The sequence below is a fragment of the Plecotus auritus genome, assembly GCF_963455305.1.
Source record: "Plecotus auritus genome assembly, chromosome: 3".
In the NCBI taxonomy this organism is placed as follows: Eukaryota; Metazoa; Chordata; class Mammalia; order Chiroptera; family Vespertilionidae; genus Plecotus; species Plecotus auritus.
In genome coordinates this window covers 100,732,714-100,760,690 of record NC_137772.1, presented here as the reverse complement: position 1 = coordinate 100,760,690, position 27,977 = coordinate 100,732,714, and the positions used below count along the sequence as shown (strand labels likewise).

At 35.9% G+C, this 27,977-nt stretch overlaps 1 protein-coding gene across 4 annotated transcripts; it reads left to right on the top strand.

Moving 5' to 3' along the window:
• Nucleotides 1–153: 153 nt before the first annotated feature.
• ESD (esterase D) lies at nucleotides 154–27,334 on the top strand (the record flags this gene model as incomplete). Of its 4 annotated transcripts, XR_013960118.1 has the most annotated exons (11): nucleotides 154–284; nucleotides 1,554–1,602; nucleotides 3,984–4,058; nucleotides 4,628–4,716; nucleotides 8,771–8,869; nucleotides 10,161–10,285; nucleotides 11,341–11,460; nucleotides 12,947–13,045; nucleotides 15,189–15,356; nucleotides 19,932–20,057; nucleotides 27,110–27,334. XR_013960118.1 is itself a non-coding variant. In XM_080659970.1 (10 exons), 8 exons carry the CDS (start codon nucleotides 3,991–3,993, stop codon nucleotides 27,188–27,190), a joined length of 849 nt encoding a protein of 282 aa, XP_080516096.1. In that variant the 3' UTR covers nucleotides 27,191–27,334. The 4 variants fall into 4 exon arrangements, 3 of the variants coding, with proteins under 3 accessions (XP_080516096.1, XP_080516097.1, XP_080516095.1); XM_080659970.1 differs by lacking the exon at nucleotides 19,932–20,057; XM_080659971.1 differs by lacking the exon at nucleotides 19,932–20,057 and having other exon boundaries at nucleotides 272–617.
• Between the last annotated feature and the right edge of the window lie 643 nt (nucleotides 27,335–27,977).

Here is a 27,977-nt window from a genome sequence, read left to right as displayed (position 1 = left end):
TTTCCTGTTGCCTCTGGGAAGATGGTGCGCTCTCCATGTAGGTAAGTCTTTGATGTGTGGACCCCTGAGAGCAGCAGCAGGAGGCGGAGCCTCCCACTGGGGCTGCGGGGAGAGACCTGAGGGAGGGGCGGGGACAGTGGGGGCGGGGCCGGCGGGGCGGGGCCGCGGACGGACTGGCTGAGGTGGGCGGGTTCCGGAGGGGCGGGCCCAGGCTCGGGCCCCAGCGGCCATGTTGAGGCCCCGCCTTTCGGCTCCAACTTCGGTTACTGCCGCCGTCGCCGGAGGTAAGACTGGGTGTGCGCAGCGACGGCTGTGCTGGGCTCTCCTGGGTCGCGGGCTGCACCGGCCGCACGGCGGGGTCGCGGGGGACGCTGCGGCCGGCGGGGCCCGCGGGCGCGAGCGCCGAGACAGCGGCCCCGGCCCTCTCGCTGCCCAGCCAGGGCCGCAGGCCGAGCTCTGGGAGGAGGACTTTGTCCGGAGGCGCAGCGCCTGGTCCCAAATTCCCTTGCGTTCACTGGAAGTCCTGGAGTGTGTTAGGGGCGCTGAGAGGAAGCCGCGTCCGCTACATGCCCACAGTTTCCCATTCCATGGCCTCTTCCCTCCCTGCACCGCCTGAGGTAAATGTATACCCGGTTTATTGAGGAAACCAGCCACAAAGCGTTAGTGTCCCCGGTGCCCGGTTCGGGATGCCGGGGACCGCGTGAGGAGACGGTCGGCGCGCCACCCGAGGGTGCGGCCGGGGAGCACGCACCGGGGTAACGGGGGACCCGCATCTCCTGAAGCACTTGCGACTCTGCAACTCTTGTTTGTGTTGTAAATGCCTGTTTGAGTTCTGTAGTGGACTTGGGTACATTTCTGATGGCGTCATCAGGAGATGGCCTCTGAGCAAACTTGGTAGGAGGTTATTTGAGGATGTGGGAATAATGGGAGCTAACATCTGTCTGTATTGACATAGCCAGCAGTACTCTAAGCAATGCATGAATTAACTCATTTAGCCCGGGGGACAGCCAGCAGTGCCATAACCCAGTGATGTTGGGGAGAGCTGTGTGTAGGTTAAGAGCCAGTAGAGTGGACACTGCAAATAAATGGATCAACATCAGGGAGTGTGAGGGAACAGGAGCAAAAACACTACATGGGAAGAAGGAAAGAATGTGTAAAAATGCAAAAAAACAAATTCCTGGAGGTGGATGACATTTAGCTTCAATAAGAGTTGACCTACAATTCTTGGCCAGACAGATCTAGGCATTTTATCTTACTCTGCTTTTCTAGTCCCCGCTCCTATTTTCTTCACTCTCAGGACTTGACTACATCTTATACTTCTAAATTATATTTTAAAACTTTAAAAAAAATTATTATAGCATCTTAATCCTATAAAGTAGTAATGCTGTTTTATCAGCTGCATTTTCCATGCTACCATATCCAGGGTCAACAGTCACCTGTCTAAGGAGAAGAAAATGTCTCTGTTAAGAACGATTGATTAATCTACTATACATGTCTATAACCTTGTTGTGAAAAGTATGTCCTGTTTATAAACCACTTGTGTTTTTTTCCAGGATCATTTACCCTTTGGTACAGACAAAAGAGCAATTAGCAATTGGACAGGTAATTTAAGTTTTATATCTTGTATGTTACTTTGAAGTTGAATGAAAAATCTAATGACTTGGTTTGAAACATTATTTCGCTCATAAAAATTTTTTAATGAAAAATGTAAATTACCTAGTGTGTCATATCATAAATCATAGTATATCTAGTTCTTAGCTTATGTCATATTTCTTAATGAACCTGACTTTTTTTCTTCATTTATAATTGACAGTAGTTTCTAAAATGGATGGTTAGAGAAAAAAACATGTAAAGCTTTTATTTATTTTTTATTCATTTTACAGATTTAAAAAACAGTATTTTTACTTTGTTTTCTCTGACCAAGTGTAAAGTATCTGATTTTGAATTTGAATAAAAACCAGAGGAAATAGACTAGTTGTAGTTTATTAAAATGAGTAAGAAAGTATGGAGTGATAAATGACAAACTAATTTTTTTTTTTAATTTATCGATTTCACAGAGGAAGAGAGAGAGGGTGAGACAGATAGAAACATCAATGATGAGAGAGAATCATTGATTGGCTGCCTCCTGCACGCCCCCTACTGGGGATCGAGTCTGCAACCTGGGCATGTGCCCTTGACTGGAATCGAACCCGGGACTCTTCAGTCCGCAGGCCAACGCTCTATCCACTGAGCCAAACTGACTAGGGCAAGACAAACTAATTTTTAAAACTTTCACATAATAGGTAGTAAGAAGTTAAAATTTAATCATTCATTAACTCAACAAATAATTATTAGTAACTCCTATGTACTAATAATTATTAACTTCAGCTTTTGGGGAAGCAACAGACATAGTAACTGCTAGGTTTAAGAAAATAGGATTTCCCTGTAGAATTATTCAGCACATCATTAATGTATCTATTCATTATTTAAGATAGGATCTTGAGCAAGAGTAGCTGAAGTTAATATTCAAAATTAATAACATCTAGTGAGCAGTTTGTTGTTTAAGAATTTATCCTTTATAGATTAAAAGCATAAGTCTATGAATAGAAGGTTATGTCTCTATAATTGTAGTACCTTAAATACTATAAAATTAGTCAATCTTAGAGTGTCTAAAAAACAGTATTTAGCCAAAACCGGTTTGGCTCAGTGGATAGAGCGTCGGCCTGCGGACTGAAGGGTCCCGGGTTCGATTCCGGTCAAGGGCATGTACCTTGGTTGCGGGCACATCTCCAGTAGGAGGTGTGCAGGAGGCAGCTGATCGATGTTTCTCTCTCGTCGATATTTCTAACTCTCTATCCCCCTCCCTTCCTCTCTGTAAAATATCAATAAAATATATTTAAAAAAAAAAACACAGTATTTAAAGACCATCTAGGGTGGCAGGAGAGCATAGCAGCAGAGTCTCTGATATCTTTCTGGTTCAAATCCCAGATTTCCAATGCCAATCTAAGTATTTGGATTTATTGAGGGGATTACTTTAAGGTAGGATTGAAACTAATCTTGTTTAGAATTTTGCAAAGACATTTCCAAAATTAGCTTTTTAAGGTTTTTGTTACATATTTTTGAGGAATAACCCTAGTTCTGTATCTGATCAGCATACAGAACCTTTTACTGAAAAGACCACCAAAGTGGTAATACTTGAAGGGAAGGAAATCCTTCCTTGAGAAATACAAACCAGAGTCAGTCTGGTTCCTCTTTGCTCAGTAAGCACTTATTGATAAAGGTGATTCTCCAATCTTTAAGTTTATTTTTAAAAATTAATAATGTGTGGTATTTTAACATTTAAATTTAAAATTATTTATGAAAATTTAAAGCATTTGCTGGAGAGAAAATAATTACCAAACTTCAAAATTTCCCTATGACAAGCTGTATTTTTATTTATTTTTATTTTTTAAAATTTAAATTCTTTATTTTTAAAGTATTACATAAGTCTCCTTTTCCCCCATTGACCACTCCCCGGCCACCCCCACCCCCCAGCACATGCCCTCACCTCCATCCCCCTCCTCCCCTCTCCCCAATTGTGTTCATTGGTTATGCTCATATGCATGCGTACAAGTCCTTTGATTGATCTTTTACCCCCCCACCGCGCCCGCCTTCCCTCATAGGTTGGACAGTCTGTTTGATGTTTCTATGACTTTGGTTCTATTTTACTTACCTTCTGCCTCTTTCTAAAAAGAATTTGGTGTAATCCACACATACACAAAAACACTTGCTAATAAATTGATAATGACACACCAAAGTATTAAAGTTTTTTAAAGTGGTAACAAGTAAAAATGTGTGTATGAAAGTTAGTTTCTTAATATTATTTATTAGAGAAAATTAGCATGTGAGGAAAATGTCCAGGTGAAAAAAACGGTTATATGATTGGATAGTTTATCTGAAAACAGTTTTCAAGTTTTTCAGGAACTAATTCTATAAAAATTAATGAGATTAATCTTCATTAATAGGAAAAGAATGGCATTGAAACAGATTTCCAGCAACAAATGCTTTGGGGGATTGCAGAAAGTTTTTGAACATGACAGGTAACCACTAAGAAGATACAATTTTATATGTCTCTCATTCTTCTTCCACCCATTTGATTCTTTAAGCCCATGAAAGATCATTGTTGCATAAATTACTGTTCACATGGACAAAATATGTTTGTTTTTTCAATGAAAATTATCTAGCCTTGATAGTAGTGATTTTAATAAAATATTAGTGATAAAAAGCAAATTAAGGATGTGGTACATTTCAGTGCCCATGAGTGAACATAAAATTTAATATTTTTAGAATAAATTTTTTATGAAATTTTATACATCGTTTTAGAACAGAAACGATTTTTCTTTTAATAATATTAGTGCTACATTGAGCATATTAAAATTATTTTTAAAATTTATTCTGGCCAAAATGACTGTTTTTGTGCACAGAATAGGCTCAGGTTGGTTGATAAATCACTAGCCTAAGTTAGCCCCATTCTTTAAGGGCCAAGGTACATTCCTTAACGTTGGTGGAATTACTTACTTTGGGCATTAAATCACTTATTTTATGTTGCTGTCTTGACTGATGAGGAGCATTGATTTTGTGTGTGTGTGTGTGACTGTTAAAATTGCAGTGTTGAACTGAACTGCAAAATGAAATTTGCTATCTACTTACCACCAAAGGCAGAAACTGGAAAATGCCCTGCACTGTATTGGCTGTCTGGTAAGTGTTAAGTATTTGAGTTTTAAAATGGAATTTCTTTTTCTTTTTAACTGGCTCATTTATTTTTACTCATTTATCTTGACTTACTAGTTTGCTTTCTGAGCCATTTATATAAGGCTTTAGGAAACTGTCATAGTTCACTCTTACTTTATCCTGAGAATAATTTCATGCCTACTGAATTACATTTATTTCACTTCTTTTTTGTTTTGTTTTGTTTTAATTTTACCTGTTAAAAATTCTAGGGAGAGGAAGATGAAAAACAGTAGGACATGGTTTTCCCCAGGCAATATCTGTCCCAGGGAAGACCTTGATACAATATTAAGGCCCAGTAGTCACCATTTTTTACTAGAAGGATGACAGATTAAATTTCATGTAATCATAAAACAGCATGACTAAAAATCATAGCTGGAAATCTATGGATTTCATACAGTAATGTTTTATACACATATCACCACCCCCACAAAAATAGTAAAGCTATTTTACTAAATACAAAATCACATTTAAAAAATTACTTTTTTTTAAATTAAATGTATTGGGGTGACATCCTATATAATAAAGATGTAATATGCAAATGGTCGTTATGCCGTGAAGCATAACGACCAACTGCGTAACGACCGGATCAAGGATCAGCAGGAGGGTGGGGCAGCGAGCTACAAGTGGGTGGTGGAGAGCTACAGGAGGGAGCAGGGCAGCAAGCTAGGGGGGGTGCACAGGGAGCTACAGGAGGGTGGAGCAGTGGGCGGAGAGCTACTGGAGGGCAGCTGAGAGCTATGGCACATGGATTCGTGCACAGGGCTACTAGTTGCTTAATAAAATTATATAGGCTTCAAGTGTATAACATCTGTATATTTATTGCATTGTGTGTCCACCCCAATGTATTTCACCTTCTTTTTCAGTTAGACCAAGTAATTTAACAGAGAATGTAAAGTTCTGGACTCAATAGCAAGAGCTAAGAAAAGTTACTTACCTAGTTTATACCTACCTACCCACGCATTTCTTGTAGAGATTTTACCTACTTACCCAAGCATTTCTTGTAGAGATTTTACCACTCACATAGAACAATATTAAGGTAAAACCAGGACACCAATAACACACTAATTTGGAATTACAGACAAGTAACTTCTTATAGTGTTGTTTGGAATATTTTAATTGGACTCCATGGATCTTTTCTAGCAACAGTTTGGAAAAATTACAAATAATAGTAATGCTTCTTAATCAGGTGAATATTAAAGACTGTAAAATGGATTTTTGAGAGAGTAAGGTTTTGCCACCAGTAGTTTTGAACCTCTGTGCTAACTTTTCTTTTACAAGATGTTGGCACTTCATCTATGGAAACAAACATTACAAGGAGAGACTCAGAAACCAAATTATGGCACAGAGTGCTATCTTTGTTTCCTTGAAATTTCTTCTTATAACTTGACTTAATAAATCCTCTCTTACATATGGTTTCATCAAGGATAACCCTAAATAGCAATCTTTAAAAACTACCGTGTTTCCCCGAAAATAAGACAGTGTCTTATATTAATTTTTGCCCCCAAAGACACGCTAGGTCTTATTTTCAGAGGATGTCTTATTTTTCCATGAAGAAGAATACGGTACACATTTATTGTTAAATGAAAATAAAGGAAATTTATTACCTGTATACGGTACGGTAGTATGGTAGTTGTCAACACAAACCAGACAAACTGTGAATCCTACAGTATTAAGAATTTACTCATTTATTCAATGACAATCATGTCATCATCTTCTGGAACATCATCATAACAATCCAATTCCTGAATTTCCTCATGAATTTCTTGTGACTCCATTTCTTTCAGAATCAGTGGACCAAATCTCTCATGTTTAGCAATAGCACTGTCTTCAAATGAGTACTTCTTGTCAAGGTAGCCTGCTCGCAGTGCATTTGCAATGCAACTGTCAGTGATTTTCTCCCATGAATTCTTCACCCAAGTCACAACTTCTTGCAGTTTAGGTTTCACAAAGTTTCCACGCTGATTTCTCTCCATTCTATTTTCAATGTAGTCATTAATTTCCATGCGCAAATTGTCTTTGAATGGCTTGTTTATTGCAATATCAAGAGTCTGGAGATAGGCCGTCATTGCTGCGGGAATCATTATCTGATCTATTTTTCTTTTGTGAAGAAACGTCTTCATGTCTTTAGCGCGGTGAGTGCTGGCTGCATCCCAGACTAGCAGACCTCTTTGGCTCCCTCGCATAACAAGCGGCAGCATTAAATCGACACACTTCCTTATAACTGCTTGTGTGGCCCAGGCTTTTTCAGTTTCAAGAATAAAAACGCCCAAAACACGTTCAATCTTTTCCTTCTTGCCCTTCGAAATGATTAAAGGTGGGATTTTAAGTGCCATCCAGACGAATTGCCAAAATACAGGAAACACGTGCACTTTCGTAAGCAGTGGAGGGAATGTACGCCAAGGAGGCACCCCGCTGTTCAATTGTTGTTTGAGATGATTGGCCCATAAACACTGCAGTTTCATCCATAGCAATCATGTTGGAAAGATAGTATTTAGAGAAGTCAGCATCATCAATAAAGGACTTGAATGCAAGTGCTCACTTAATAACTTGAGTATCTTCCAACCTAAACAATGTTGTAGATCTTCTTAAAGACAGTTCACTTCGCTAGGGCAAATCCATAAAGGTAGAAAGTAGTATGTGGTTACCTGGGGCTAAGGTTGGAAGAAAAAGGAGTGACTACTTATGGGTATGGGGTTTCTTTCTGGGGTGATGAAAATATCCTCAAATTAGATAATGGTGATGGTTGCATAATTATAAATATACTATATGTTTAGGTCAGCAAAATTGTTGACCCTTTATCTGTATTTGGAGCAATTCTTCACCATGATATGGCTTTCATACCTCTGGAAGATGTGCTACAAGGGAGCACGGTGGACATAAAGGATCTTGATCTCTTGCCGTTACTAGTGAAAGTTTGTATATCCTGATGGGTTTATTTAACCATAAACTTCCATAACACTTTATCCAATGATACTTGTAACTTTATATGACCTTCACAGGACAGCTATGGGAGCATTTAACCTAAGACAGATCTTAGAGTAATACTGTTATGAATTTTATGAAAAGGGGAACTTGAGCATCTTTTTTAGAATTATTCCTAAAAAATTATTAATTTAGCAAATCTTGATTAGGCAATCAAGTCATAAGTCTGTGCTATTAGGGGATAAATAGAAACTATAAAAGTGTTCTGTAGTTACTCATATTGCATCATGCATATCAGTAAGCTTTGACAGTGCTAATTATGAGGTGTAGGGGATATTTATCATTGGCTACTGGAAAAGGGCTGTTGGGTTAGGTGCTTTTGGACTCAGGCATCTATTGCCTGTTCATTCTTGGCCATTCTCACATCTTGGCCAGTCTTATCAGACTCCCATAGTAAGAGAAGTAAATCATCTCTTCTATCATATAACTGAAAAGCTTAGAGGTAGGAAAAATAGAAGAAACAATTGTAAGAATGGGCTTAGACTCAATTTAAGGAAGGTATGTGGTAGCCATTACCCTCTTCTTAGTACATTGAGGAATATAGAGATGATTAGGCTGAATTTTGTTGCTGTGAACTACTTGTATATAAAAATATTTATTTGTATTATGATTAACATAGTATTTTCTCACTGAATATTTATGTTTTAATGAAGAAATAGTAACATTTCGTTAGCATGTTTGATAACATTGCACTGGGGTTGTTATAACGCTGGTTCTGTGTGCCATATTGCTATTCTACAGCTTGAAAATTTCTGAATTCCCAAATGCATCTGATCCTAATGATTTTAGTGATTGAAACTTTAATGAGTGACTTTCAAAGGACAGCTAAGGGAGCACTTAACCTTAACTCAGGTCTTAGATTAATACTGTTATAAATTTTATGAGAAGGGAAACTTTAAGCATCTTCTTTAGAATTATTTCTTTAAAAAAAAAGCTTTTTGATAATACCTAGTTAGATTGTTTTTCTATATTATAAAAATATTAAAGCTTATAAATCACTTGCAATATAGCATGAGATAACAGTATTTTTGATCTTCAGGTTTAACTTGCACAGAACAGAATTTTATATCAAAATCTGGTTATCATCAGGCTGCCTCAGAACATGGCCTTGTTGTCATTGCTCCAGATACCAGCCCTCGTAAGTGTTCTTGTTCCCAAGTACTTTGTAAATAATATAAATATTTAAGACTAAGTTATAAGTGGGATATTATATACACTATAAAATTAATTTCATATTTTTGCTATATCTCTATTAATCTTTCAAATGACTCCATGACTCTAAAATACCATGTTATATACATTTGGTATTAAGTAGGTAAACTGTCTTGTCATATGATAATTATGTCTTTTTTCATCTCTGTTAGTCATCAAATCATCATGCAGTTTAAAAAGGATTAGTTTTAATATAAATGTCTAAAATGTTTACATTAGAGAATATTAAACATTGTGCAGTTTAATCCATCAGATAGTTAAAACTTCTTTTGTGGACCCTGGAAGTCTCAGGAAATGGAATTTAAAGGTCAGCTGAAACTATCTGGAAGTTAAATGGCTGACCTTGGGAAGTAGTGCATTTCCTTTCACAGGCTATATTACACAAAAGCAAGACATGTCTCAATAGAAATGTAATAACAAATTTAATTCAACATAGCATCAAAAATATAAAATGCCTAGGCATAAACTTTAAAACTATGAAGATTTATTTTTTTAAATGATAAAATTAGTTAAAGATAAATTAAAACCTTAATAATTGGAAAATTGTTATATTTCTGGAAGGGTAGATTGAATATTACAAAGAGGTCATTTCCTTTTACTCTACCTATTACTCTAATTCTATTCAAAATTTTAATGGTTGGCTTTTTAGCTACATGTAAATATATAGAAAAATCCTAATAAATTAAAAGGAATACAAGAAAATCCCAATGAGGCATGGGTAAATAGAGGAAACATGATGGAATGATTCCAAAGTACATGAGACACTCTGAGTTCATGATAATAAGTTGAACGCAAGCATTTGTCTCCTGTCACTTCTAAGACCACAGTGATAAAGAGAATTATAGGAAGTGTTGGTTAAGGGCGAGGGTCATCAGAGAAGGAATATCAGCACATTTTTGAAATAAAAAAAGAGGTTGTAAGCCCTTTGACAGGTAAAACTGAGTGAGGAAGTGTAGGTGGGGAACTTCACCATCAAAGCCAGGTGCTTTATGTTGGCAGTGAATACCTAGCCTGGAAGGGCATTCTTTCTCTCACCTCATTGGCTAGAACATGGCCTCACTCAAGAGGGTCAGGAAGTATGTGCTCCAAAAGGCATAGAAGAGAGGCCCACAATATTTGGCTAACAGCTTTAAAGCAAATGAACGTTCAGATTCATTTAAAAGTGTGCAATTAAACATTACTACAGAGTAGATGAAACCACAAGTTTTCCTTGATAGGTGGCTGCAATATTAAAGGAGAAGATGAGAGCTGGGACTTTGGCACTGGTGCTGGGTTTTATGTGGATGCCACTGAATATCCTTGGAAAACTAACTACAGAATGTACTCTTATGTAACGGAGGAGGTAATTTTATTTATATTGTAATTATTAATCCATGACTGCCAAAACACTTGATTTTGGACACAAAATCCTTCTAGTCCTGAGAATTTTAAACTAGGATATTGTATTGTTGAATCTGCTTTATACAAATTTATTAATTGTCTAGTGAAAATTCCAAGGTTTACTAGTATTATTATTCTATTTACTGCCATTCAAATTAACACTAAATACAGTTTTAGAGAGTTTAATAATTATATTGGTATCTATGTGTACTGCCCAGGTTACACAAAGAAAACAGTTTATGAAAAATTTTTTTATTTCTCTAGCTGCTGGTTCATTCAGACATTTTATAGTGATTAATCAAGGCTTAGTTAGAAAGGATAAGTAGTAAAGCATTACTTTTATTAATAATATTTATGTTCAGATTATGCATTTTTCTAACTTTTATGTGATTTTAATTGTTAATATATGCTATATTATAAAAACTCAGAAACAATAACATGGAAGTCACCCATTATCCTATCACTCCAAATAATGGCTGTGTTTGGTATATTCCACATTTTTTTGGTATGATTAGTTTTTCTATAATTGTAAAATATTTTTTATCTTAATTCTTTTTTTAATTGAAAAAATAAATATTTTTAATATTTATTTATCACATACTTTTAATAATTGCTGTCATATGCCATGATTTACTTTGTCCTAATGTAGGATATTTATGGTTACATAATAAATATTATTGTGTTGATTGTCTTTTTGTATAATTCTTTTCCCATAAGGACTTTTCCCTTAGAATAGATTCCAAGCAATGGAATTACTAGGTCAAAAGTTTAGGACATTTTAAAGGTCCTTTATGCATCTTCTTAAAGTTGGTTTCTGAGGAAGATGTGCCATATATTCTCCAGTGATATATTAATTACCATTGTCTACCTGAGATTTAAAAATAACTTTACTAGTTCATACCATTGTAAGACTGTGATTTAGAACTATTGATTAGTTCTAAATGTAATTATTTTATATAACTGAAAAAGTTTGAACTTTCTCTTATATCTTTTGTCACACTATTAAATCTTCTTTAGCTTCCTCAACTCATAAATGCCAATTTTCCAGTGGATCCCCAAAGGATGTCTATTTTTGGCCACTCCATGGGAGGCCATGGAGCTCTGATTTGTGCTTTAAAGAATCCTGGAAAATACAAAGTAAGGTTACCTAAGCTTCTAGTGACAAATATGTCTCTTGGATAATATAATATTAAGAACTTTCAAAGATTGAAGTTAGGATATTATTATAGTACTGGTCTAGAAGTGTTGGGAATTTAAAGAGGTTGTAGGGGAAGAGTATTAATTTTGACCACACAATGTATGCTACATATTCAGAAGCATAAGAATTCAATCACAGTGGTTTCTTGTGGGTTTACTAGAAGTATTAAAAAATTGTATCATATTTTATTGCTTCAATTCAAACTATAGTTTTCTAGGCATTTTCTTTTCTAAAGGTTATTCTTGATTAATATTATATCAGTACTTATATATTTACCAAGAATATTTTTGTGAAGTTTGATTTAGGTTTTTTGAGAGAATTTATTCATGATTTGTAAGAATTATCGATTCTTAATGCCTCTGATGAAAATTGGAATGCAGTAATATTGAAAAATATTACTCTCAGCCTTCCTATTTATTTATTTGAAGCTTTACTTTTTGTTGTTTGTTTAAGCCAAATTGGAATAACCACTGTATGTAGAATGCTATACTGTGCAGCACAGCATACCATAATATGGAAAAGGGAAATCTTGAAGCAATGGTCATCTTAAGATTGCTTCTGTCTTTAGAATCACAGGACTATCAGAGACCTCAAGATATATTTAATCTATTTCTTTCCCTTAGGAAGAACTTCTTAATCATTTGTGTGTGCCACTGAGAAATGAAAATATTTCTCATAGCAGTTTCTTGCTTTGTTACCAAATATTTTCCTTTTGGTAAGCTTTATAAAATAGAATCAATTCATGTCATGACAGAAAATAAGGGTTTTATTTCCCTTTTTTCGTGCATAAAGCAATCAGATTTATTGTGTTTGAGGGAGAAAATCAAATTTGGTTGAATTTTTTTGTCCTTTAAAAAAGCTAGTAGACATGGATAGACATAACATTGACAAACACTCTGAAACTCAGTGATTCCATCTTTGCATTTTTATCCAGTGACAGACAATATTGCACACAATTATATTGTATTAAAAATTCTGCCATATTTAATGGCATTGTTCAGGGCTTTTTTGGCACGGTTTAAGAGAAATAATGTGTCTCAGATTTAATAATGTGTTCAGAAACATAGGCATAAACTGTTTCATATTACTACACATTAATTTTAAGCAAGAAAAGGAGTAGAATCTCAATATAAACTTCCATTGTGCATTACTTAATTGAAAATGTAATGTATCACTTTGTATTATTTTAGCACCTGTAGTTTATTAGCTCTCTTAATAGAACACACAAAAGATGTATTATGGAGAGATCTTACAATCTAAGCTCATAATATAGCAAAATAAAAATTGTTCACAGGGGTTATTATGGCAAGTCAGAGTTATAAGCAAGTTGCAAATAAGTTTTGAGTTTTTAAGCAATTTTCAAATATCTGTTCATATTTGATTTAGCAACATATAACTTGTTTTTAAATTTATTTGTTTCTAAAGTCTGTGTCAGCATTTGCTCCAATTTGCAATCCAGTGCTTTGTCCTTGGGGCAAAAAAGCCTTTAGTGGATATTTGGGAACAGATCAAAGTAAATGGAAGGTAGGTACCAGATGGCTATCTCAATACTCATTCTGAAGTTTTCAATTTTTTAAAAAAGCTGTACATAGGTATTGTGTAATATACATTTATGAGAATACTAGTGGCCCAGTGCACGAAATTTGTGCACATTAAAAGGGAATTAATTAGAGGAAATATTTTAATATTGCTATTTGCCCTTTATAATTAAAGTGTCAGAGATTAAAGAAAATTAGTAAAATGTATATGAAAATCTTTCTCCTGTCAGAGTCTGGGGAGTGCCACGGGACCTTGAGTCAAGTCCCCGCCTACCACCTGCATGCACTTCAAAAATGCAGAAGACCCAGACCTGGCCAGCCCTCACCCCTATCAAGCCCCACCAGGTGGGGTGTGCAGCCTCACGTCCCCTGGCCCAGCACCGGGGCGGGGGGTGCGGCCTGAGGTCCCCCAGCCAGCACTGGGGCGAGGGGACACTGCCTGAGGTCCCCTGTCAAGCCCTACTGGGCAGGGGGTGGGGCCTGAGGTCCCTGTCAAGCCCTGCTAGGCTGGGGGCACGGCCTGAGGTCCCTCGCCCCAGCCAGGTGCCATGCAGCCTCAGGTTTCTGCTGTTCGGTTGTGAAGTTCGGTTTCTGCTGTTCGGCAGCCCAGCTAATTTGCGTATTCCTCTATTATATAGATAGATATATAGATAGATTCCTAGCAGCAATATTGGTTTTTCAAGCATAGGAGCAGATGCTTCAATATGAAAGTAAAAATAGTTCTTTCTCCTGAGACTCATTTTACTCTTGTGTAGAAATGAGCCATTTTCAGACTCCACCCAGACTTTGAATATTTTACAAATGAACTCATCATGTGCCTGTTAATTAGAAAATACTTGAGTGCTTTCAAGGTCATTTACACATGGACCCCTATTTTAAGATTGATCTTTGAAAGTCTAATAAACTGGAGAGTCAATTCTTTGCTCACTAGATTAAAATTTTCTTTGGTTTTGTTTAGGCTTAGATTTTTGTTGTATTGGAAGAGGGTTGAAAATGATTAATTTAGGTGCTTTGAGACCTGACAATGTGCTTACACCAGTATTTTGAGTCCTCGCCAAGTGCACAGTCTATGCAGAGTTTGAGATCTATGTCAGGAGGGTGATGACCCTTTCCTTTCCACAGGGTACTTATGGTCTAATAGAAGAACTGGGTGGAAAACTAACTAATTAGGAGGAGGGTTCAGGTAGAGGCACAGTAACCTTTAAGGAATCTATGTAATTTTTCTCCAAGTGGCAGTAGATTTTATCTTAATTATGCTGTGTTTAGGCTATTATTTAATTTATTATTGTAATAAGGAGGCCATGCAAAATTATGAAATCATAGAACTAGTTGGACTCAGGCCTTATATGGCCCGCAGGCCAGACATTCCCCACTCCTGCTTTAGAAGGAGAAATATTTTTATTTTTGTTTTTCTTGATCAACGCATAAAAGTTGTGGTCACTAAATAGATATGAATAATCAAGAATATTTAAAGGTGGATGCTAAAATATAAAATTGTAACTAGTAGCAGCTCCTTAATTTTGAGTTGTTAATATGATTCAGATTATTCAAATCACGATTTCGTGAAAATTCATGGAGATAGCAGATCTTTTGTGCTGTTCAACAGATAGCAAAAGGTAGGGCTGAATGTATTTATGTCTGGAATTAGAGCTAAAAGGAAGAGACAAAAAAATAGACTATTTATTTGAAATAGGGAAGATTTAGAAATAGAAAAAGATAATGGAATTGGAAAAAATAGTTAATTTGTGGAGGGATTTACAAAGGAAAAAAATTAAGGGTTTTGTTTTTGTTGTTTGTTTGTTTTTGAGGTGAGAGGTGATTAAGAATCTTAAAAGTTTAGAATAAAAAAGGCTATACTCTATAGAATGCTTGAGATACAGGATTCTTATCGCTGGTATCTGTCTGCTTCAAAATAGGGAAGAGCCTATCATTGGGAAAGAATTCTGAAAACTTTATAAATAAAAACCAGGCAAGCCATCTTTTAAGTCAACTTAAAAGCATATTTCCAATTTAATCAGCCTTAGAGTTTAAATGGCTTTAAATTTCTATTTGGTTCTAGTATAGTATACTCTAAAAAATATATTTCTGAGCACTTTTAGATTTATTTTTTAATATTTTTCTTTTCATAGGCTTATGATGCTACTCATCTTGTGAAGTCCTTTCCAGGTTCTCAGCTTGACATACTAATTGATCAAGGAAAAGATGACCAGTTTCTTTCAGATGGACAGTTACTACCTGATAACTTCATAGCTGCCTGTACAGAAAAGAAAATCCCTGTTGTTTTTAGATTACAAGAGGCAAGTATTAGGAAATCTTAGCTTGTTCTAAATAAGTATTAAAAAGCAGGATTCCAAGTACTTTTTAAATTTTATTTTAGAATTTGAAATGCTACCTGTAGTAAGATATTTTTTAATTATAATAAGATACTTAAAAGTCTTTCTATTAAGTTAGTGATATCTAAGACAAAAATTCATAGAAATAAGAAAGCTTTTGGAGGTGAAAAGTATTTACAGTTTTCTTTTCCACTGTAAAAACAATAAATAACAAGAATCTTAAATACTTGCATGGTACTTAATCATCAACATTACTGAATATATCTTACTTTATACATGCAGCTATTGTTGTAGTAGAATAAAAAGGACAAGCTTCCACCTTATTTTATGTACACTTCTTAGCCCCAGATGCTTTATATTGTTTGTCTGACACACACGTGTACTTTATATTGTGCTACTTAGTATTTCTAGTTGTTTAAGAATAATTACTAGGTTTCAGTTGGTTTGCAAGTTTCCTTGATTAAAATACTTTTGACTATTTACTACTCACCTAACTCTATGTTAATATAGTTGTAATTAAAGAAATTCTGCTTTTATTTTTTAAAATATTTATTCATAAGCTTTGGAGTATAATATGAACAAAAACCTTTTTTTTTTCCAGAATGAAAAGTGAACACTGAAAATTATACATGATTGTGATTTCTAAAAATATTTTCATTCATGTTTAAGGGTAATTTGTCAGGTACATTGATCTACAATCCTATCTAATAAAAGTAATATGCAAATTGACCATCACTCTAACACACAAGATGGCTGCCCCCATGTGGACACAAGATGGCCACCACAAGATGGCCAGCAGGGGAGGGCAGTTAGGGGTGACCAGGCCGGCAGAGGAGGGAAGTTGGGGGTGACTGGGCCTGCAGGGAAGGGCAGTTGGGGGGTACCAGGCCTGCAGGGCAGGGCAGTCAGGGGTGACCAGGCCTGCAGGGGAGGGCAGTCAGGGGTGACCAGGCCTGCAGGGGAGGGCAGATAGGAGGGACCAGGCCTGCAGGGGAGGGCAGTTAGGGGTGACTAGGCCTGCAGGGGAGGGCAGTTAGGGGCAAACAGGCTGACAGAGGAGCAGTTAGGCATCAATCAGGCTGGCAGGGGAGTGGTTAGGGGGTGATCAGGCTGGCAGGCAGAAGCGGTTAGGGGCAATCAGGAAGGCAGGCAGGCGAGCAGTTGGGAGCCAGCAGTCCTGGATTGTGAGAGGGATGTCCGACTTCCCATTTAGGCCCAATCCCACAGACATCCCTCGAGGGATCCCAGATTGGAGAGGGTGCAGGCTGGGCTGAGGGACACACACCCCCGTGCACGAATATCATGCACCGGGCCTCTAATTTAATTATAATGATAAATATTCAAATAAATCTAGATTGATGTATAATGTGGTGCATTGCAGTTTATGAAATGTTTTCATAGCATTAGCTTATTTTATCCTTATGAGACCATATGAAAGACCATTCCTATTCTGTCCATCTATTTTTTTAATCTTTTTTCAATTTTTTAAATTATGGTAAAGTACCATACCTAAATACCATATCATTTTAGCTATTTTTAAGTCTACAGTTCAGTGGTATTAAATACATTCATAATGTTGTACAGTCATCACTATCATCCATCTCCATAACTCTTTTCATCTTTTAAAATTGAAACTCTGTACCTATTAAACACTAACTCCCTATCACCATCCCCTAGACCTTGGCAACCACCATTCTACTTTCTCTCTCTGATTTTGACTATTATAACTATCTCACATAAGTGGAATCATACAGTATTTGTCTTTTTGTGACTGGCTTTTTTCATTTAATGTTCACAAGGTCCATTCATGTTGTACCATGTGTCAGAATTTACTGCCATTTTAAGGCAGAATAATATTCCATTGTATGTATAGACCACATTTTGCTTATCCGTTCATGTGTCAGAGGACTGATGATAGTTGATTACTTTTACATTGTAGCTGTTATGAATAATCCTGCTAATAACATGTATGACACATATCTCTTCAAGACCCTGCTTTCAGTTCTTTTGGATATATACCCAGAAGTAGAATTGCTGCATCATATGGCAGTTCTATTTTTAATTTATTGAGGAACCTCCATACTGTTTTCCACAGCAGCTGTACTGTTTTATAATTCTCCCAACAGTACATAAGGATCCCAATTTATCCACATACTTGCAACACATCTTTTTTTTTTTTTTTTTTTTTTTTTTTTTGGTAGTAGCCATCCTAGTGGATGTGAGGTTATATCTTTTATGGTTTTGATTTTCATTTTCCTAATTATTAGTGATGTTAAGCATCTTTTCATGTACTTAATTGGCCATTTGTATAACTTTGGAGAAATATCCGTTCAAGTCCTTTGCCTATTTTCAAATTGGGCTGCTTTTTGTTCTTGAGTTTTAAAACTTCTCTATTCTGACTATTACAACCTTACAAAGTACATAACTTGCAAATATTTTTCTCCCATTCTGTGGGTTGCCTTTTTACTCTGTTGATACTGTCTTTTGATGCATAAAATTTTTTAATGTTCATAAAGTCAAATTTGACTATTTTTTCTTCTGCTGCCTATGCCCTTTGGTATCATATCCAAGAAATCATTGCCAGGTCCAATGTCATGGAGCTTTTGTCCTATGTTTTCTTCTAAGAGTTTTACAGTCTTAAAACTTAAATTTGGGTGCTTGATTCATTTTTAGCTAATATTTGTATATTGTATTAGGTAAGGATCCAACTTTTTTCTTTTTCATGTAGATACCTAGTTTTCCCAGCACAATTTGTTTAAAAGACTGTCCTTTTGCCATTGAATGGTTTTGGCACTCTTGTCAAAAATCACTTGAGCATACATGCAAATGTTTATTTCTAGACTCTCTGCTCTATTCTATTGGTCTGTGTTAGTCTGTCTTTATACCAGTATCACACTGTTTTGATTACTGTAGCTTTGTAATAAATTTTGAAATCAGGATGCATGAGTTCTCTAGCTTTGTTCTTTTTCAAGATTGTTTTGGCTATTCTGAATTCTTTGAGATTTCTTATGAATTTTGGTTGATATTTCCCATTCTGAAAAAAAAAGTTATTGAGATTTTTGCTAGTGATCGCACTGTATTTGTAGATTGCTTTGGGTAGTATTGACATCTTAACAGTATTATGTCTTCCTACCTATGAACATGGGATGTGTTTCCGTTTTTTTGTGTCTCCTTTCATTTCTTTAAGGTTTTGTAGTTTTCATTGTAAAAGTCTTTCACTTCTTTTGTTAATTCCTAAGAATTTTATTCTTTTGGATACTATTGTGAATGAAGTAGCTTTCATAATTTTCTTTTCAGATTATTCATTATTAATGTATAGACATGCAACTGATCTTTTTTGTGTATTGACTTCGTATCCTGCCATTTTGCTGCATTCATTTATTAGCTCTAATAGTTTATTTTTGGAATATTTAGGATTTTCCACATGTAAAATTATATCATCTGGGAACAGAGATCATTTTACCTCTCCTTTTCTAATTTGGGTGCCTTTTATTTCTTTTTGTTACCTAATTGCTCTAGCTAGAACTTCCAGACTATGTCAAGTAGAAGTGTGAAAAGTGGGCATCCTCGTCTTGTTCCTGATCTTAGAGGAAAAGCTGTTAATATTTCACCATTAAGTATTACATTTGCTGTCGGTTTCCTTATATGGCTCCAGTCCATTTGTTTTACAAATGAGAAGACAGACTCAGAAAAGTAACCTATATATATAAGGTCACACAGCTAGTTTATAGTAGAACAAAAAACTGAAGCAAAGTCATTTAACTGCAAATACTGTCCTCCTGTCATCTGTGTAACCATTCCTAAGCAAGGTGAAGCAATACGCCTAAGGAGCAAAGGGATGAAATTATACCTAACACAAGGAGAAATTGTGTATGATCTGCTTCCTGTCTAACCTATGCAGCAGGTCTTAGCACTCTTCCTATTATTTTAATCTTTCTGATACTTTGTTCAGGTAAACAATATACAAATCATGTAAGAAAATATGTCAAAAAACAATACATTATATATACCTTGTTGTCTCTGAGTATCCATCCTTAAGTAATAGACTTTTTAAGATTAATTTAAACATTTATTATCAGCATTACATATTTTAGATCAGTAACCTACCTTGAGAAATCCAAATAGCAGTTTGATTATAGATATAGTAGAGTGTTTAATTCTATTAATTATAGCTATAAGTGATGTAACAAACAATGTTTTTTTCCAAATGACTTTAACTTTTAGTAATATTGGATACTTCTTCTGCTTCCTCCAAGGTGTGCTAGGAAATTTTGTTAAAAACAAAGTTTCAGCCTACTAATAATAAAGACTGAAAAAAAAAAATCTCTGGAATTTGTTAGGACACTGATGAAATTCTTGGAAGGAAAAAAATAATTAACTTATTTATTTATATCCCAGGCAACTAAAAAACATAGTTGACTGTACTTAATGTGGAGTCAAGATAAAGCAGTCAATTTTTCTAAAAAAGTGAAAGTATTGAAATCAACAGTCACAATCTTTATCTCACGCACAATTTTCTGTTCATTTTATTTCTAACAGGGTCAAGTTAAGAGTGAACTAAGTCTGAAGCAGATTGTTTAGGCTTACTGTAAGGACATGTCTGGGCTTCATAGAGGCTTCTTTCAGATTTTTCAAGCTGACTTTTACTGACTTCGCATTACCTAAGTAAGGCCTGAGAGTCTTAACTGCTTATAATTTGATTATAAGTACAGTATAACTATTTCTTTATGAAATGGGAGCTATAAAGAAATAAGTTTAAAATAATGGTGGATATACTAGTATATAAGTTATTTAAGGAGGAAGAAAGTTATTACAGTCATATGCATTGTTCACCCAATTTCATTTCTTCTTTTTAATGGTGTTAAATGCTCACAATCTATATTTATACTCGCAACTGTCAAAAAAATGGGAGGGGAGGGTAGTGCATAGGGATATTAATTTGGTTGTTACCTAATATAAGTTTTCTTTTTCTGTTTGGCTTCAGCAAATCTAAATTGAAAAAGCACTGGTAGCAGAATCTTACAGCTAGTATACAAAGATCAAATCTTAGTCTGAAGAAGGAAGGCCTAGTATGTCTTATTTTCAGTGATTGAAGTTGCATAAGGGGGCAAAATTCAGTGGCCTAATGGAAACTTTCAGAAACATTTGAAGATGCAGAGATTGTTTTGGCCTCCGCACCTGCCCATTAGAGAAAAGTAAGAATATGGCACAGACTTTCAGAAATGGAGGCATCTCTCACTCATCTCTGAATCCATGTTTGCATAATTATCTAGCACATAGATTCTCAGGAAGTACTTATTAAATAAACAAATGAGTATCTTTCAACAATCTTTGTTCTTTGATGAGACTTAGCTTGAGGATTCATATCTGAGCTTTCCTAATTGGGTCTGGGAAATATGTAGGAAAACTGCCTCCTAGAATAAATTAGTTTCAGGTGTACAACCCAGTGATTAGGCATTTATATAACTTACAAAGTGATCGCCCCAATAAATCTGCTGGAACACTGCTGCTTTTGTGAAAATTGAGTGAGGAATGAAAGAATATGTTCATTTATTTTTGTACTCTTAAGAGTCAGAGTTTTATTACAGAGGATTTTTCCTTTTAAAGTGTGAGGTAGAAGAGGAAGGACTTTTCAAGTGTCAGTAAATATATATAATCACATAAACTGCTTAACATACCAAACCTACTCAGAATATAATGAAAAGAGCCATCTCCATTTTTTCCTGATAAATAGAACTTGAAACTAGTCAAGAATGACATAATTAGCTCCAATTATATAAGCATCTTCTATCTACAAGAACACCAATAATTCAAATACCTTCTCTTGCCTTTATAGTTGACATTTTAAAAAATCTTTTTTTGTCCCTCATGACAGGCATTTTCTATTTTCTCATAAAGATGGATCTTTGTTAAATATTATGAAAATTAAGGATATATGCTTTGTATTTTAGATGAAATGCACTGTTATCTTGAAGTACACCTGAGAGCTCAAGATTGTCACTTTGGTTTACCCTAGGATTTCTCTAATAAAAAATAACAACCATAATGGTGACTACCCACTATGTGCCTGAAACTTCAAGGTGCTGAACACAGTGAAACTAAGCATAACAATACAACATACTCAGTCATATTGGATTTTTTTACACAAAAGTGTTTTGAGAGATTTGTTCCTAGCATCTGTGCCTATTTTCAGTCAGATCTGTTTTTATTTGTGAAAAATGACAGGTTCTACCTGGTACTGTGTTTCACAGATTTTGTGGCCTGAAAACCACGGTCCTGCATAACCTCTTAATAATTCAAGAATTACATGGGGGGGAGAGGTGGGAGGGAAATGCTTCTCTAAGTTTAAGAAACTCTCCTTTAGCTCTAAATTTAACAAATTAAACTGACACTTGTCTAATCATTAAGAGGCATAAAACCAAGTAATTGCAAAGTTCAGCCTGAATTTTGACAATGCTTCTATTATATTTACTTCCATGGTTTGGTCACAGAAAACAAGACAGATTGCTTTTAAGTTACTTTTATGACTTTAAAACTGTTAACTGTTATTCCCAAGATATGCATTGCAAACCTCTAAAAGTAAGATGTTGAGAACATTTACCAATGCAACAAAAACTTAGGTGTTTGCCTTCCCTAAAACCTAGATGATATTTTCATTAGGTCTATTTTTGTTTCTTTAAGGACGTAGAAAAATTTCCACTTTCTCCCATCAGAGACTGTTGACTAGATTAATTTAAAAACTTAAAAATCTTTCTTAGACTTTTATTGCTTTCAGTTCATTCTGTCTTGTGTACGTTTTAATTGTCTATTGAGGGAGTGATGGGCTGTCCCAAGAATTATTTGGTTTTTAAAACCTTAGGTTCTTCCCGCCTTAATTTTTTTTCTTTGAAAATTACTTCTTACCTTTTTAATTTTTTTTAATTTTCCAGTTACAATTGATGTACAACATTCTATTAGTTTCAGGTGTACAACCCAGTTTTTAGGCATTTATATAACTTACAAAGTGATCACCCCAATAAATCTAGAACCCATCTGACACCATGCATAGTTATTACAGTATTATTGACTATATTCCCCATGCTGTACTTTACATCCCCATGACTATTTTGTAACTACCAATTTGTACTTTTTAACCCCTTTATTTTTTCCACCCTTTACCTTAAACCCTCTTCTATCAAAATGTTCTCTGTATCTGTGAGTCTGTTCTGCTTATTTATTTTGTTTTTTAGATTCCACATGTAAGTGAAATCATATGCCACTTGTCTTTTTCTCTCTAACTTATTTCATTCAGTATAATATCCTCTAGTCCATCCATGTTGTTGCAGATGGCAAGATTTCATTCTTTTATATGGCTGAGTCATATTCCATTGTATATATTTGCCACTTCTCCATCCATTCATCTACTGATGGACACTTAGGTTGCTTCCATATTTTGGCTATTGTAAATAATGTTGCAATGAACATATATCTTTTTGAATTAGTGTCTTGGGTTTGTTTGGATCAATGTCCAGAAATGGGATTGCTGGGTTTTCTTTGTCTTGTTATAGCCTTTTTGTTTTTTGGTTGTTTTTTATAAGAAATCAAGTAATTGGTTTATTGACTAGGTATTCAACCTCTTTGTTTCTTATAGTATTAAGTGAGTATTATAAGACTGTGCCAATTCATTTAATTTGACATAGCTTATAAAATTATATAGATTTCAAGTGTACAATTCTATTAAAGTGATATTTATTTTATTTTTTTATCTTTATTGTTGAAAGTATTACATAAGTTTCTCTTTTCCCCCATTGACCTCTTCCAGCTCACTGACCGCCCCCCCCCCCCCATTGTCTGTGTCCATGGGTTATGCATATATGCATACAAGTTCTCTGATTGATCTCTTCCCACCCACCCTCCCCTGTCTTCTGAGGTTCGACAGTCTGCTCCATGCTTCTGTGTCTCTGGGTCTATTTTTGTTCATCAGTTTATTTATTAGATTCCACATATGAGTGAGATCATGTGATACTTGTCTTTCTTTGGCTTATTTCACTTAGCATTATACTCTCCAGGTCACTCCATGTGCCTCAAAGGGTAAGATATTCTTCCTTTTTTACTGCTGCATAGTATTCCATTGTGTAAATGTACCATAGTTTTTTAATCCACTCATCTACTGATGGGCACTTAGGCTGTTTCCAAATCTTAGCTATTGTAAATTGTGCTGCTATGAACATAGGGGTGCATAAGTTCTTTCTGATGAGTGTTTCAAGTTTCTTAAGATATATTCCTAGAAGTGGGATCACTGGGTAAAATGCGAGTTCCATTTTTAATTTTTTGAGGAAACTCCATACTGTTTTCCATAATGACTGCACCAGTCTGCATTTCTACCAGCAGTGCACTAGGGTTTTGTTTTCTCCACATCCTCGCCAGCACTTGTCATGTGTTGATTTGTTGATGATAGCCATTAACCTATGTTTTAAAGTCTATTTTATCTAGTATAAGTATTGCTGCCCCAGCTGGTTTTGTTTTATTTTCATGAAAAATCTTTTTTCATCCCTTTGTTTTCAGTCTCTGTGTGTCTTTTGATCTAAAGTGAGTCTCTTGTAGATAGCATATGCAAGGGTCTTGTTTTCTTACTCATTCAGCCACTGTATCTCTTTTGATTGAAGCATTTAATCAGTTTGCATTTAAACTAATTGTTGATATATAGTTATTGCCATTTTATTCATATTCTGTATCCTTTTTTTTTTTCTTCTTAAAGAATACCCTTTAGCATTTCATGTAATACTAAGTTTGGTGGTGATGAACTCCTTTAGCAATTTCTTGTCTAGGAAGCTCTTCATCTGTCTTTCAATTCTGAATGATAGTCTTGTTGGGTACAGTAATCTTGGTTGTAAGTCCTTGCTTTTTTCATCACTGTGAATATTTCGTGACAATCACTTCTGGTCTACACAGTTTCTGTTGAGAAATCAGCTGAGTCTCATGGGGTCTTCCTTGTGGGTAACTAACTGCCTTTCTCTTGCTGCTTTTAAGATTCTCTCTTTGTCTTTAACCTTTGGCATTTTAATTATGATGTGTTTTTGTGTGGGCTTCTTTGGGTTCATTTTGTTTGGGATTCTCTGTGTTTCCTGGTCTTGTATGTCTATTTCCTTCACTAGGTTAGAGAATTTTCTGTCATTCTTTTTTCAAATAGGTTTTTAATTATTTGCTGTCTCTCCTCTTTTTCCCCATGATGCAAATATTATGCTTGATATTATCCCAGAGGTTCCTTACATTATTCTCATTTTTATAGATTCTTTATTTTTTTTAAATATATTTTTAATGATTTCAGAGAAGAAGGGAGAGGGAGAGAGAGAAACATTCATGATGAGAAAGAATCACTGATCAGTTGCCTCCTGCATGCCCCACACTGGGGATCAAGCCCCCAACCTGAATATGTGCCCTGACCATGAACTGAACCGTGAACTCCTGGTTCATAGGTCAACACTCAACCACTGAGCCACATTGGCTGGGCTTTTTTCTTTTTGCTGTTATGAGTGGGTGTTTTTCTGCTACCTTATCTTCCAAATAGCTGATTTGGTCCTCTACTTTATCTAATTTACTGTTGATTCCCTCTAGTTTATTCTTCGTTTTATTTATTATATTCTTAATTTTGGACTTATTCTTTTTTTATGTTATATATCTCCATTTTTATGTTTTTTTATCTCTTCATTAAAATTCTCACTGAGCCAACCCCATGGAACAGGACTCACTTCAGCAGGACTCTGGTGCCCATCAAGTAACCCCCTTGAGAGTGTTACTGGTGGAGGTGGTTGGGTGGTGCTCTGGTGTGATCTGAAGCCAGATGTGCTGACTCTGAGCCTCCTAGGAGATGCAGGCCACTGCCTCTGTCCTGCCCAGGGCCACCCAGAGCTACTGAGCGATCTGTAGATAGCTACTACTTATCCTGGTCTTGGAGGTACTGGGAGAGGCTAGGTGGGGAACCGAAGCTAACGGCCACTAGTGCCAGGCTTGGGGCCACTTAGCTATGGTATGGGGCATGCCGAGGCCAGATGCTGCTTGTTTGGGGTTTGTGGACCTTTGAGAGATTTTTAGGAAAGTTCACAGCATGAGCCAAGACAGGTTGTTTTTATGGAAGAGCCACTGGAAGCCACTTGGGTGGGTCTAAAAGTTAGGTGGGGCAGAGTCTCAAGGAATCACCCAGTGGAGTTGGAGGGGAGACTCGGCTATTGCTCCTGCAGGGGAGGACTCAGCAAGGGAACAGTGGCCTCTGTTAGCACTTTTGTCAGGGAGAAAGCTGCCCCTCCAGCCTTCTGAAGCCTGGTGATTTAGTTTCTCATATGTTCCTGGTTCCTTTTGAGATGCTGACCCAGAGGTGTATCTCAGAGCAAGTGAGTCTGAGTAAGTTCATGCAGGCCTTTTATAGGAATGCCTTGGGCTCCAGCAGCCCTCTGTCTTACTCATCCATAAGCCCCACTGGTTTTTACAGCCAGAAGTTATGGGAGTTCTCTTCTGGCACTGAAACCCTGCACTGGGGGTTCTCGTGTGGGGCCAGGACCCCTCACTCTGCAGGGGAACTTCAGAGATATCCCTCCTGATTTTTATCTGCTACACGTGGGTGTGAGACCTGCCTATTCCTTGTCTCTGCCCCACTAAGTAGTTTTGAGTACTGTAAATCCTTAGTTATAGGACTTCTGTCCAGCTAGGCTTCAGGCAGTTCTCAATGATGGTTGCTCTGTAGTCTAGTTGTAATTTTTATGTGGTTGTGGAAGGATGCGAGTACCACATTTTACCTACACTGTCATCTCGACTGGAAGCCAAGTTTGAGGAAGGATTGCCTTTCCATTTAACCTGTATCAATGGTTTTAATTGACCAGATAGATTGATACTTGTTTCAACTCAACTTCCTGGCACATTACATTTTCTCTCTGTTTTATAGTAGTTTTCAAAAGAATTTATTAACTTTTTACCCAGTTTGATTTATTGCTGAAGGATGTCAAAGTTTAATGAATTATTCCTTTTTCCTTAAGAAGAGATAGGATATGCTTTTACTGTGTAGGTGGAATTCTTAACAAGATTTATGATGACTGTTTGGCTTCCCAAATAGTAATTGACCATTTGGGTATTTTTGTGTTCTTTCTCTATATTGTTTATGTATGCTCATTTTGTATTTTAACATTCCCTCTCCTATCCTTGTTAGTGCACTTCCTTTGTGAGTTGAAACTTCTTACCCATGTTTCTAAGTTCTCTAAATTCTGATTCTTTTAGTCCTTGCTTTACTCTGTACATTTAATTAATGTGTTATTTCCTCTCTTTGCATATAAATGGCAGCATCTAGAAACAAGGTTATGTAGAATGTTTAATTTTTCTTCATATTTTTTAAGTATATTTTTATTGATTTCAGAGAGGGAGAGGGAGAGATAGAAACATCAATGATGAGAAAGAATCATTGATTGGCTTCCTCTTGCACGCTCCCAACTGGGCACATGTCCTGACCAGGTTCATAGGTTGACACTGAACCACTGAGCTACACCAGCCGGGCTTTCTTCATATTTTTGCTGCTCTTTTAATGTTCAGTGAAAATGTTAAAGTACAGTGTAAGCCTGATTTTGATTATAAACTGCCTCATATTATAATATTTTGGCTATTTATAAGCAAATTGAGATGAGAGATTTAATGTCCCTGTTATCAGTGTTTCTGAATGGTGGATAAATGTCTTATCTCTCTATTTTGTCTTCTAGGGTTATGATCATAGCTACTACTTCATTGCTACCTTTATTACTGATCACATCAGACATCATGCAAAATACCTGGATGCTTAAAAAACTTCAGATACAAGAATCTCTTCAGAATTATAAAAATTATAATAATTGTAGGGAAAAAGATTTTAAAACATTGTATTTCATAGTGCTAAAAATGCTTCATTCTATAGTTGAATCACCTTCTGAATAAATACATGAAACCTTCTTCTGATTTTAAAAGTTATTTACCAGTGTTCACATGGGAAATCCGTAATACTTTATAGTTTTTTTGGTCATTTGGAAATATCATTGTTTGACCTCAGGTCACAATATGAATGTAATTCTATTCAAATCAGAATGCCAACTGTGGAACAGAGGATTTAAAAGTAATTTAACCCGAATTCTTCACCTTTCCATACTTTAAGCCTCTGAAGGTGCATACTGTTTTTGTCATGTCCATTGTTATATCTCCAGTATTTAGCAACTGCTTGGCTTCTAGTAGTCATGTAATAATTACATGCTAGCTTTGAATCAGGAAGTAGGCTCAGAAAGGTTAAGTGAATTTTCCTTCTCATTATACAGTTATTTGTGGAACACCTAAGATTAGAAGCCAGATTTCCTAAACCCAATCCAATGATACTTCTTATCTTTTGAGCCAAGTAGATTTATGGACATTGGTTTTTGGGTGTATCTCAAATATAGGAATTAATAATATGAATTATTTGAAAATAGCTATTAAGGAAACATACGTTTCATGTGTTACTATAAACATAGATTTTTCTCTTAGTTTCGTGTAGAAATTTAGCTTGTTGAGTTCACCAAGAAAAGTAATCAAGTCTCTTTGTAATACCAGATTATGTTCCTTTAA